Consider the following 13,730-nt stretch of genomic DNA (forward strand, 5'->3'; position numbering starts at 1 on the left):
AGCCAAGCATTAATATTGCTATTATGATAATACTTATGGTTATGTCAACAATCAGCTATTGAAACTGCTAGAACATATTTCTTTTTCAACTCTAAGGCACAGACAGGCAGTTTTTTCAATTTTTAAAGAGCTGGTCATTTAAATAACTTGACAGCTTTAAAGGCTTTATCTACCCATCAAGAGCCTTTACCTCTCTAAAGATTTGTATCTCCCACACTGGAGGATAAGAGCCTTGTTCCAAGAAAAACAGAGTCTGTTTGAACTCAGCACTAAGTTCAAATGGCCCCGTTGTGTTTGGATTTCTCACATGTGGGAGTCAGGCACCACCCAAGTTTCTCCCCCACACCGGGTCGAAAATAGGGTCTGTCAGGATTGGGGCAAGGCCTCTGGCCATTCTTAAAGGTCACAGGAGTTTCCAAGACATGCTGGCCCATAATTTTCTGGCTTTTTTCTCTCCTTTCTTGAGAAAGGCAATTTTCCAATCTAAAGGGGAAATTATTAATCAAGTGCATGTTGAAAGATTATGGCTAAAGCAGCTGTAATTCCCTCAAATAGTTTCTTCAAAACCCTGGGAAGACAACCATCACATTTGCTGAGGATTTGTCGGTCTTAAAGGCCATTATTTTTTCTGATACTGTTTTTTGCATACATTGTCTTTTTCTGTTGGCTATCCTTGAATAACCTATGCATTGCTATATGCTCACTAATTTTATCTTTAATAATGAATTCAAAACATTTTTCCCACAACTGAACAGTCTAGTTTCACAGTTTATTCTTCTCTCCTTTCTTGAACAAATGTTAGATTTTCTGCTTTCCAGTTTCACAGTACAAGCAGCATATTTAAGGATGATTAAAAGTTGAGGCCAGAATCCTCCGCTCTCGATTAGCCTTTTACTTCTCATTTACATTTTCCCTCTATATTACATTAGCCTTTCCCAATATTCCCTTTTAGTCCTTTCTGAATCTTTTTTCTCATCAATGTGTCGATCCCCAAACTTCTCCTTATATCACACTGAGGATTAGAACAATTTTATTAAAATCTTTCCTGCTGTGTCTTTGCACTTTTAGTGAAGAATGAAGTGAAAAAACAACATGATCTTACTTTATGCAGGTTCAATATAATTCCCTGAGAATCATACTCCATGGGTCTATTTATGAATAATAATATTTACCTAGTTTAGCAGCTCCAGCCACATGGTGATTTTTTCTATTGCTTGTTCAAAAATCATGTTCACATCTATTTCCAAATAAAACCTATTTAACAATAAATTCCTTAAATAGTTATATACCTGCTATTTTTAGGGTAAATATCTAAATTGTCTTATACTAGCTCTACCTCAAGGCTACCTCTCTAGACCTCTCAACTGTCCCTAAATTGTCAGACTTCTTGTCTGACATCCAGTACTGGTCAACTAGAATTTCCTCCACTTATATGTTGGAAAGGCTGAAGACATTGGGTAGAATTTTACGGTTCCCAGTGGACAGGTTTGCAGCTGTTGGGGCCCCTAAACTTCAGTGGTTGCCTTTCCCAACACCTACCCACCCACCCACCAGCAACCTGGCCATGATTTAACGGGTGGCAGATGCAGCCTCAGACAGCCCGTCTGCCCTTGCACCAATTGAGGTCCTTAAGTGGCCAATTAATGGTCACTTATGAGCCATTTACTGCCTGGCCACAATTCTACAGCCAGCAGTGGGGGGTCAGCGAAAGGAGCGAAGCCCGGTTCGTATGTCTGCTAGGGCCTCAGGTGGGAAAGGCGGGGAGGGTGCCTCCTTCATGGTTCCCCTTTTCCGATCGTACGCTAATCAAATTGGCCGGCAGCTCTCGGAAGCTGGACATCTTCTCCAGATGGCCACGAAAGTCTCACTCCTAGCCAACTAGCCCTCTGGAGTGGGGACAGGTTTCACGGTGACATTTTTGACGGCTGGGAAGGAAACCGCACCACCTGCGAAACCTCTCTCATTGTCATTAGTTCCTGCTGCAAACTCTGACCCCATTCTTCTCTCAAGCAACTGTCTGAGGCTGACCCAGACAGCTCAACCTTTAAGTCACAGTTGATCCTGAGATGAGCTTCCAACCATCTATCTGCATCATTACTAAGGCTGTCTATTTCCACCTCTGTAACATCCCCCAATTTTGACCTTGCCTCAGCTCATCCATGTCATTACTATCTCAAGGCTTGGCTATTCCAACATGCTTGGTTAGCCTTTGACAATCTGCTCTCCATAAACTTAAAGTCATACAAAACTCTGCTGCCCATACCCTAAATTCGCACCAAGTCTCAATCACCCATCAATCCTGCACACGTTGACCTACAGTGCCTCTGAAAAAACAAGCCCTCAATTTAAAAAGTCTCATCCTCATCTGCAAATTCCTCCATGGTCTCACCACACTCTACAACTCTTAGAGATATCAACGTTCCTTCAAGCCTGGCCTCTTGAGCAAGCCCCGACTTTAATTGCCCCACCATTGATGGCAGCACCTTAAGTTGCCAACACCTTAAATTCTGGCATTCCCTCCTTAACCTCTTCTTTGATGCTCTTCAAAACCTAAATCTTTGACCAAGGTTTTGGTCATCTGCCCCAATATCACCTTATGTACCTCAGTGCCAAATTTTGATTTCCAATGCTCCTGTGAATCACCTTTGGATGGCTTATTATACTAAAGGCACTATATAAGTCCAAGTTTTTGTTGTTATTTTAAATTTCTCAACATTAAGCATAATTGGTTTAATGTGCTACACTTCAATTTCTGCACATTTTGCAAGCCTTTTTAAGAACACACACCTGCATTCTTGGGGCCCACAACCATTTGCAACTGCTCAAATAGAACAACTGGCAATGGCTTTCTAGAAAATTAATTATTCAATTGCTTACTCCAAGAGCTTTTAATTCAGTCATGCATCTCTCATGAAGGGCCCTACCAAATACTTTCCATAAGTCTGGCCATATCAGACCACATTGCCTTCAACAACAGGAAAATTCCAAGTTTGCTATACATAGCCTGTCTTCTCTAATCATCACTGGCTTGCTTTGAATTGTTTGACCATATTTCTATGTCAAGCCTATTACCTGTTATAAATTCAGGAACAGTATTTTGCTGACTTCTGCTGCTAATTCCTGTATAAGCAGCAATTGTAAACTTCAGCAAAGCACTCTTCCTATTGTCAATTTATTAAGTACTCTAGAGCTGGTGCTCTTTGGTTTTATTTAAATGGTAATTGCCATTTTTTCTTTTTCACTGATTCCCCTAATTCAAACATAAAGCAGAAATTATTTGCTAAAACACACTTACTTTCCTATTTTAAAAAAATGCAATACATTGAAGCGACATGATTACTTCTTATAAGGTCCAATTATTGAGCTTATTTTACTACCTTGGGAAGCCAGTGTCAATGGGGAATTATTCACTAAAGAGAAATTTTCTTCCAGTCACTGTTGAGAATAGGTAGTACATTAAATAATGTAATATTTCATTCAGTGCAGCAAATTGGACAACAGATTTTATAGAATGTGTACGTAAGTTTATTATCTTGTTGCTACAGTTGCCCCACAGACTCTAACCTCATAAAGACAGCACAATCACTGGGAAAAAGTGCCAGACTTCTTCTCCAATCTCCATTCAGAAACCAAGGCTAAGTGGTACAAAACTGCTGCAGAGGAGGTTGTAAAAGGTCAGAGGAAGAAATGGTAATTCTTCCTGTGCGCGTGGCATTCAAAAGTGAGGTTTGATAACCAAACTTCAATTAATCCAAGTGTTAAACACAGGTCAAAAATAAATTCTGGTCAATTTGGGATGTTTTGAAAGATTTCTGATCAAGAGATATTCAGTTTGATAGAATTAACATATGGATGAAATTTATTTAAAATGCCTCACGCGGCAAGTTAACCACTTTTACTAAAATTAAAGACATAAGTTTCTATTATGAACAGACAACATGAGACCTGTTCATTGCTATCTGATTAGCAATTTCCAAATTTAAATCTGTCTTTGAACAAATTTGCTTTAAATTTTCTTCTATTAAAGTTAACTAGGGGGCAGAGTTACCGCTTCGTATGCGAGGAACATCAGCTCAAAACAGGCAGAATTAGTCAAACCAGCAAAAAGGATCATGAAATTTTTAACCTGAGTGAGAAACACCCAAAACTCAGGTTTCCATGATCTTTTATACTGGTTTTAAGACCTGATTCTCCCAGGTCAGTTACATACAACACTGGTCATGCCCCCAGTTCAACATTGTGAATTTCTCCCAATTGCATTATTTAAGAAAGGTTCTTCCAATTGTCATAGAGTCATAGAGGTCTACAGCACAGAAAGAGGCCCTTCGGTCCATCGAGTCTGCACGGGTCAAACAAGTACCTAACTACTCTAATCCCATTTTCCATGGCATCGCAAGTGCACATCCAAATACTTCTTAAATGTTGAGGGTTTCTGCCTCTACCACCCTTTCAGGCAGTGAGTTCCAGATTCCCACCACCATCTGGGTGAAAAAATTCTTCCTCACATCCCCTCTAAACCTCCTGCCCTTTACCTTAAATCTATGCCCCCTGGTTATTGATCCCTCCACCAAGGGGAAAAGTTCCTTCCTGTCTACCTGATCTATGCCCCTTATAATTTTATACACCTCAATCATGTTCCCCCTCAATCTCCTCTGCTCCAGGGAAAATAACCCCAGTCTATCCAATCTCTCCTCATAACCAAAACTCTCCAGCCCAGGCAACATCCTGGTAAATCTGCTCTGCACTCTCACTAGTGCAGTCACACCCTTCCTATAAGGCGGATTCCAGAACTGCACACAATACTCTAGCTGCGGCCTAACCAACATAGCCTCCCTGCTCTTATATCCTATGCCTCGGCTAATAAAGGCAAGAACCCCATATGCCTTCTTAACCAGCTTATCTACCTGTCCCGCTACCTTAAAGGACCGGTGAACATGCACACCAAGGTCCCTCTGATCCTCTGTACTTCCCAGGGTCCTACCATTCATCGTGTATTCCCGTGCCTTGTTTGTCCTGCTCAAGTGCATCACCTCACACTTATCCGGATTAAATTCCATTTGCCACTGATCAGCCCATCTGACCAGCCTGTCTATATCCTCCTGTAGTCTAAGGTTATCCTCCCCACCTGTTCATTCTATGATGCCCTCATTCAACTTCACTGGTGTAAATTACCTCCCCAGAACATGCCTTTCTTTTGTCTCCTTATTATGATGAGCAGTGTTCGTGTCACTCAGATGTGAACCTTTGTTTCCTACACAAGGTAAAGACAGGTGTCTCAGAGCAGGACCCCTTTCCCTGTGCTTTGTGCAGCCTTCAGACCAAAAAGTGATGGTCCAGCTTCACACACAATGGACACATCACTGATGCCTGCTCCTCGACGGTGCTTGCCATTGCTGCCAGAATGTCGTGGGCAGGCGTCACAGAGTTCCTCGTTCTCTTTGTGTGCTCTCAGGGCCTTTAAGCTGGTGCTGGCCCCCATCTCGTCAGCATCTGTGACCAGTGATGATGTGCTCTTGAAGGGGTCAGGTGCAGAAGACTGACAAAGAGTCAGATGCATTTGAAGTTTCATAGCTGCATCTCCATGATATGACCCTGATCACAGAGCGCAAGTGAGCTGCTCTCAGCCAAACAGGAGTCAAACATTCACAGAGGCTATGTGAAGATCTATGGAGTGTCCTCACCGCATGTCGTCATCATCCTCCTGGAATAGAGCGACTACTGGGGCCTCCGTTCCATGACAGGAGCATTCTCACAGAGGGTATGTGTGCTGCCATTAGCCAGACTGGAATCAAACGTTCACAGATGCAATGTGAAGATCTATGGGGTCACTTTACTGCATGTCGTCATCATCCTCCACAAATCTAGCAGCTATGAGTGCCTCCTGAGTGCACCTGCCTCATTGTCGTCATGCTCGCCTTCAAGGACATCCTCACCCTCTTCCCCGTCGCCCTGCTCCTCATCGGAGGAGATGTCAAGCTCCGCCACCTCCTCCTCAGCCAGCTCCTCTGCCCGTAGGAGCATCAGGTTGTAAAGGGCACAGCAGGCGACGAGGATGCATCACAGCCTCTGTGGGCTATATTGCAGCTCTCCACCAGACAGGTCCTGGCATGTTAGCTTTCTTACATGCACAGATGACATGAGGCACAATATCAAAAAACTTTAATTTTCTAAGAAATCTACCAGTGTACACTAATGGAAAGTAGTTTTTTTGAAAACATATTTTTCAATTATTTTACAACAGGTTACTCAAAGGTGGAGGCCTGAACACTTGCTAAAAATAATTATTTTTTGTGATAAACCCATATTTAGCTGTATGAATAAAGGTGGACCAGGTTACCACTTCTAAATGCATTAATGAATACTTCTCACTGGAAAGAAAAAATATTAAAAATTTGATTCTATTACACTGGCCAATTGCATTGGCTCATGGATGATTTTATGGGCAGAATTTTCCAGCTGGCGTGCAGGGGCGGGCCCCGCACGTCTGCACGTAAAATGACGCGTGGCGACGTTGGGTCGAGCCTCCCGACGTCACCGCACGCCATCGTGACATTTCGCTGGGCGGGTGCACAATGATGTCCGACGCACGCCCACCATTAATTAACGGGCCACTTAAGGCCCTTGACTCACCAATCGACGCCAATTTTTCGGCACCAGTGCGATCTTCGGATCGGCGCATGGGCACGACAGGCAGGCAGGTAGGGCAAATTTGTATTAACCTCATCCACGGGCGGGATAAGAGGGCTCACTGGGGTCAAGAGTGTGCACAGTCAAGGATTTATTTATGAAAGTTTTTGAAACTTGCCTCTGTGATCTGCAGTACTTCAAAACACATACCAGCTGCTTTTTCTGGACTCAATCTTCCGGTCAGCACTCTGCAGCGAGTAATCTTTTCTGGGCCTGCAGGTTTCAGGAAGCCTTCCCTTAGCCTGGGTATGGGAGCTGAACTGTCCACTGGAGGCAGCTCCTCTGAGGAGGAAGAGAGGGCTAGAAGGGGGAGGAGACCAGAAGTGCTAACTCAGCCTCCAGGGGAGCCACCTTTGGGAGGACAGGCTCAGGCACATGGGGCGCAGGGCCAAGAGGTATTCCAAGGCGGAAGGGGCTGAAGAAGACGCCACTATACTGCTGCCAGGGTATACAGGCAGCAAAGCAGCTACCTCAATATGTCTGAGGTACAGTGCCAAAGAAGGCTCCGTCTCTCAATGGAGGCGGTCAACTATACCTGTCAGATGATAGGGCCTGAGACCTCCGCTAACTGTGTGGTGGATGCCCCATGCCAGTGACTCTGAAGGTCACAGCTGCCCTCAACATCTATGCCTCTGGCTCCTTCCAGGGCTCGGTGGGTGATCTTTGCGGTGTCTCCAATCAGCAGTCCACACTTGTGTCAAGCAGGTTACAGACACTGTTCAGGCATGCATTGACCTTCATCCACTACCGTTGAGACCAGGCAAGTCAGACACAGCGAGCCAGAGGCTTCGCGGCCATTGCTGGCTTCCCCCACGTCCAGGATGCAATAGACTGTATACATGTGGCCATCAAGGTGCCAGCAGGTGAGCCCGGTGCCTTCATCAACGGGAAGGGCTTCCACTCCATGAACGTGCAGATAGTGCGTGATCACAGGATGCTGATTTTACAAGTCTGTGCAAGGTACCCAGGCAGCTCCCACAACGCCTACATCCTCAGACACTCCCAGGTGCCGGGGCTCTTCAGTGCTCCAGTTCAGCTTGATGGATGGCTGCTGGGTGGCAAGGGCTATCCCTTCAGAAGGTGGCTCATGACGTCTCTCCCACCATCCAAGAACAGAAGCTGAGCGGCAGTACAATAGGAGCCACGCCTCCACAAGGGCTGTGCTGGAGAGAGCCATCGGTCTTCTCAAGATGCGCTTCCGATGCCAGAACCGCTCAGGGGGCACACTCCAGTAGCACCCAGATCGTGTCTCGGTGATAGTGGTTGCATGCTGCACTCTCCACAATCTTGCGCTGGATAAGGGGGACACAGTGGACGAGGAAGACGTCGGCACAGTGGCTGCGGCTGCACACGATGAGTCCAGCAGTGAGTCCAAGGATGAGCATACACAGGTAAATACTGAGGGGGTGGCCGCTGATCCGGGCACACTCCAGGGAAACAGAGACACCCGGGAAGCTTTAATCCAATGAACCTTCAGCTAGCACACCACAGATGGAGCACCAGGACAAGCCTGGGCTGTAAACTCGATATTCCACACCTAAGTGCAAAATCTGGCAGGTTAGGGTCACTAAGAGCCTTATTAATAAAGCTGAATGTCCAACAAAGCACTCATTACACCCATGGAAACCATACACATGCAGAAGAGGCACCCTCAGCCATGGTGACATATCTGAATTTAACATGTCAAGCAAACCAACTTATTCCAAAAAAAAGACAGTGTTAAAAATCAGAACAAATCATAAGGGCCTCATCTTGGGCCAACACAAGAGCACCAGTGAAAAACCCATGGTGTGCCTAAGGTGCCTTATGTTTTCGTTTCCAGGTGCTCCATCTTGGTGCTGCCCCATCGCTCGGAGTGGCATCTGAGACAGCCTGCTGACTCTGCTGTCCTGTTGGCCTCAATGACCTTGGCAGTCGTTCTCTGGCCTGTGGAGCTTGTGCTAGCCCCGCCTGGGAGGGAGCTGCCAGTTCCACAGCTGGCATCTCCGCAGGCATTGCAGCGTCATTGGATGTTACTGTCACTGGGAGAGGGGCAGAGGAGCTGCCACCCTCATCCGGAGCGCCCTGAGAGGTGCCCGCAGAGGCACCAGGCAGCTGCTGTGCCAATGTAAGGTCACTTCGGGCCTCCCTGCTCACCGTGGATGGATGAGCACCGAGCTGGGAAAGTTGATGCTCAGGCCATCTCCCACACTAGCACCGACCAGCTGAGGTCAACGCCAATGTGAGGGCTTGCTGGTCACAGCGCATCCCCAGGAAGCCCTGACAGGTCTTCTGGAGTAGCCTCTCCACGAGAGTTGCCACTTTCTCCATGGAGGATGCATGGCACTCGGACATGTGGCTCATTGCTTCGCCGATCGTCCGCGTAGACTCCTCCACCATGGAGACCAAGCCAAGCATAGCCTCATGTATCTCCCCCAGATCCTCCCACACACCCAGCCGCAATTCCTGCACCTGCTGCGTCTTGGGCGACTCCAGAGGCACATCATCAGGCACCAACTGAGCATGTGCCTGGTCCCCTGCAGTCCTCCGACAGCTGGCACCATGGGCATTCTCTGTCTCTGCCAGCTCCTCCAGCAACTGTGAAGCGCCTTCACCACTGTGCCCCGGGATACTAGCCGATGTTCTAATTCCCACCGAGGTGCTAGTATCTGCGCTGGTGCCTGCCTTGCAGAAATGGTGTGTCGCTGGTGAGACTTCAGGCCCCTCAGGTGCGAGGGGGGGGCCTCTGCTGTTCCTCCTCCCGGCCCTGTTCCGATGATGCTGAAAGGAATAATAAGGACAGTGGATCAGTTAATGTGGAGACAATGACAAAGTCCATCCCTGTCCCCCGGATCATAACCAATGGTCAAGCCATGTTACAAAAGTAAATCAATTAACATTCAGCAGTGCTATGGCTGTTGGGAGAACAATGCTGACCTCACTGTTGGGCATAAATACCTGGCCTTGGTACCCCAGCCTGGGCGGACCTGGGCGCATGGCGCCTCTCCAGATCCAGGGCCTCCTGCTCGAACCAGCTAAGAATGGCGATCTGCGCTTGGCCACCACCAGTCCTCACACGCTCTGCCGTGTTATGAGCATTCTTCTTCTGAAAGTGAGACACAAGCATTGATTAGTGCAAATTGCACGTGGACTCTCTTCGCACACGGCCCATCCCAACCAGAGTGGGACATATCAGGGCTCCAGTGCTTCCTCACCCCGCTGCTGCCGAACACTCATGTCCTGGAGTCCAAACATAGCACCTAGGTGCAGCTCCTCCAGGTTGCCCCCAAACCAGTCATGTGGGACCCAGTGTAACACATGCTGCAGCGGCAAAACACATCTCTTCATCACCTTCTCAGGATGACCTCGGCATGGGCTGTATCTGCTGGCCCACCCAGCAAAGGACTAATGCCGTCAATGATTCAATACACACTCAGACTTGGGGGGGCAGGCAGGGGTTGGTGATGGTGGGCGGTGGTGACAGCAGGGGGGTAAGCTGACCTGCTGGGCTAAATGGCCAATGCCAACATGGTACTCACCCTGCCAGAGCGCAACAAGTCATTGAAGTGCTCGCGACACTGGTTCCAGGTACGCCACACCATGTCGTGGGAGTTCACCATCTCCTAGGCACATTTCATCATGTGGGGGGCCTCCTCCTCCCATCCTGGGAAACCAGCACCTCCCGCCGTGCTGCCACCTCCGAGGAGGGCAGCAAGGCAGTCATCTGAAAAACGAGGGGCGCACTGGCCCCCCACCCTACCCTCCGGCCTGGTCTGTCCCGCTGCCCTATTCTCCAGCCTGGCCTGCTCTGCTGGCCTACCCTCCAGACTGGCCTGCTCACCAGAAGCCCTCTGGTGAGCCCTTCCACTTGCCATTGTAGGCAGCCTTGCAAGGGCTGCCAGTGCTTCATATAAACAGGCTGCCATTGGACCCAGCGGACAGTACTCTCTGCTGCTGCCAGCCCACTCCCACTACCCTTGGGAGTCGCACATTACGCTAGGCGGGCCTAAATTGGCCGGCCTGCATAAAATGGCGGCGTGGACGGCGATCGGGCCCGCACCCGCTTGGCATCTCAACCCCCCAACACCCCCCCCCCCCCCGCACCAACCAGAAAATTCAGCCCTTTGTTTGCGAATATGCAAATGATTTAGCAGAAACATGTGCACTTTTGAGCACATTTTAGTCAAAATTTCCCAGCTGCACCCAAGGCAGAAGCTTCATCCCCTAGTATTCTGCATAAATAAGACAAAATTTATTCATTAAAATTCTACTTTAATAGTTTCTTAAAATTTGATATAAAACTGACCTGAAATCATCATCAACTCTCTTAAAGCGTCCCTGTTCTTTAGGGAGAGCTCCACGACCAAATATTGGCTCTAGATAAACCCATTTCCTTTGAATTTGATTTAAATTGTGTAGATATTCATCAAGATCCACCAATCTAGTTTCCCAAATGGACACTTTATCCTCAAATCCCTTATAGTAGGGGGAATCCTTCAGGGTCTGAAGCAGGCACTGGTTATCTCCAACCTGGTTGACAATGTCTTTCCAATCTTTAATCAGCTTGATTGTTATTTTCTGGCTATCCTGATAATCAGTCATCATAAAGATTGATGCAGCCCCCCACAGGTCAAGCTCCCGCAATGCTTCTCTAATGGAGACTTCCCCTTGTGCTCGACTGTTGAGCTCCTGAAAGGAAAGTTGCAAACACAACTGATCAATTAATTCAAACTTGTCAATCAATTACAAGTTCTTTAGCAAAACTGACAAATAACAAGATGATAAAAGCAATAAACTGCGGATGCTGGAAATCCAAAACAAAAACAAAAATACCTGGAAGAACTCAGCAGGTCTGGTGGCATCTGCGGAGAGGAACACAGTTAACATTTCGAGTCCGTATGACTCTTCAACAGAACTAAAGAAAAATAGAAATGAGGTGAAATATAGCTGGTTTAAGGGGGGGTGGGGCAGGTAGAGTTGGATAGAGGGCCAGTGATAGGTGGAGATAACCAAGAGATGTCATAGACAAAAGGACAAAGAGGTTTTGAAGCTGGTGATATTATCTAAGGAATGTGATAATAAAGATACAGATAGCCCTAGTGGGGGTGGGGTGGGGGGGAGAAGGGATCAAAATAGGTTAAAAGGCAGAGATAAAACAATGGATGGAAATACATTTAAAAATAATGGAAATAGGTGGGAAAAGAAAAATCTATATAGAATTATTGGGAAAAAGGGGGATCGGAAAGGGGGTGGGGATGGAGGAGAGAGTTCATGATCTAAAATTGTTGAACTCAACGTTCAGTCCGGAAGGCTGTAAAGTGCCTAGTTGGAAGATGAGGTGCTGTTCCTCTAGTTTGCATTGAGCTTCACTGGAACAATGCAGCAGGCCAAGGACGGACATGTGGGTATGAGAACAGGGTGGAGTGTTGAAATTGAGGGAAGTGCAAGTGAAATGCTGCTTTCACTTGAAAGGAGCGTTTGGGCCCTTGGACGGTTCGGAGGGGGGAAGTAAAGGGGCAGGTGTTGCACCTTCTGCGGTTGCACACCTACAGAAGGTGCAACACCTGCCCCTTTACTTCCCCTCTCCTCACCATCCAAGGGCCCAAACACTCCTTTCAAGTGAAGCAGCATTTCATTTGCACTTCCCTCAATTTAGTCTACTGCATTCGCTGCTCGCAATGCGGTTTCCTCTACATTGGAGAGACCAAACGCAGACTGGGTGACCGCTTTGGAGAACACCTTCGGTCTGTCCGCAAACACGACCCAGACCTCCCTGTCGCTTGCCATTTCAACACTCCACCCTGCTCTCATGCCCACATGTCCGTCCTTGGCCTGAAGCTCAATGCAAACTGGAGGAACAGCACCTCATCTTCCAACTAGGCACTTTACAGCCTTCCGGACTGAATATTGAGTTCAACAATTTTAGGTCATGAACTCTCTCCTCCATCCCCACCCCCTTTCCAATCCCCCTTTTTTCCAATAATTTATATGGATTTTTCTTTTCCCACCTATTTCCATTATTTTTAAATGTATTTCCATCCATTGTTTTATCTCTGCCTTTTAACCTATTTCGATCCCTTCCCCCCACCCCACCCCCGCTAGGGCTATCTGTACCTTTATTATCACATTCCTTAGATAATATCACCAGCTTCAACACCTCTTTGTCCTTTTGTCTACGACATCTCTTGGTTATCTCCACCTGTCACTGGCCCTCTATCCAGCTCTACCTGTCCCATCCCCCCTTAACCCAGTTTATATTTCACCTCTTTTCTATTTTTCCTTAGTTCTGTTGAAGAGTCATATGGACTCGAAACGTTAACTGTGTTCCTCTCTGCAGATGCTGCCAGACCTGCTAAGTTTTTCCAGGTATTTTTGTTTTTGTTATTGACAAATAACAAGAACAGCTTGAAATACGATGGCATATTCAATTATAGAAAAATTAAACTTTTTTAAAATCTGAGTAAGTAAACAACTATTGGCAACTAATAGTTGATGAAGGAAAGTCATTGGCATTTCATTGGTAGAATTAATATCTTAATTAAAACAATTAATTTAAAAGACAAGGATATAGATGCTTATGTTATAGCTTAGTGCAACTCTCATACAATTACAATAGCTGAGTCAGGGGATTTGATTCTTTATGATAATCAGAGCACTACAATATGCAACAAAGAATGTATTATTATATAAGTGACTTGGTAGTAAGTATTATGGTTAAAATCTTGGACTGAATGAGCCTTAAACTTGTAATGGTAAAAAGGTTTTTGCTTCAGGCACTGAAGTCTTCATGTACAGAGGTACAAAAATAAACTGTGTTTGTACAATTTACTTTTGGATTGTAGTCAGTGCTGTTTTAGAAACAGGAGTAAGTAGTTATTGAGGAAATCTGTAAAAAAAATAATTTATTTCACCACAGCTACTGTTAATGTTGAGGGCACAGCAGAGAAATCAACAAAACAGAAAAACAAAAGGAAACAGAAGAGAAGAAAGTGTAACCAGCGTTGGAAGTAGGAGCGGAGCAGGAAGGAGGATAGATCAGATGGCATGGTTAAATTAATTAAAAA

General features: G+C 46.3%; 1 protein-coding gene across 2 annotated transcripts in view; it reads right to left on the minus strand.

The window, feature by feature from the left end:
• Nucleotides 1-13,730, minus strand: part of dync2h1 (dynein cytoplasmic 2 heavy chain 1) — a 766,235-nt gene that overhangs the window by 667,073 nt on the left and 85,432 nt on the right. For both annotated transcript variants that reach the window (XM_078545532.1, XM_078545531.1), the window contains exon 27: nt 10,973-11,355. In XM_078545532.1, coding sequence (XP_078401658.1) covers nt 10,973-11,355 — 383 coding nt within the window. The remainder of the gene's footprint in view (nt 1-10,972; nt 11,356-13,730) is intronic.

This window comes from Cetorhinus maximus, chromosome 7 (assembly GCF_964194155.1).
Source record: "Cetorhinus maximus chromosome 7, sCetMax3.hap1.1, whole genome shotgun sequence".
NCBI lineage: Eukaryota > Metazoa > Chordata > Chondrichthyes > Lamniformes > Cetorhinidae > Cetorhinus > Cetorhinus maximus.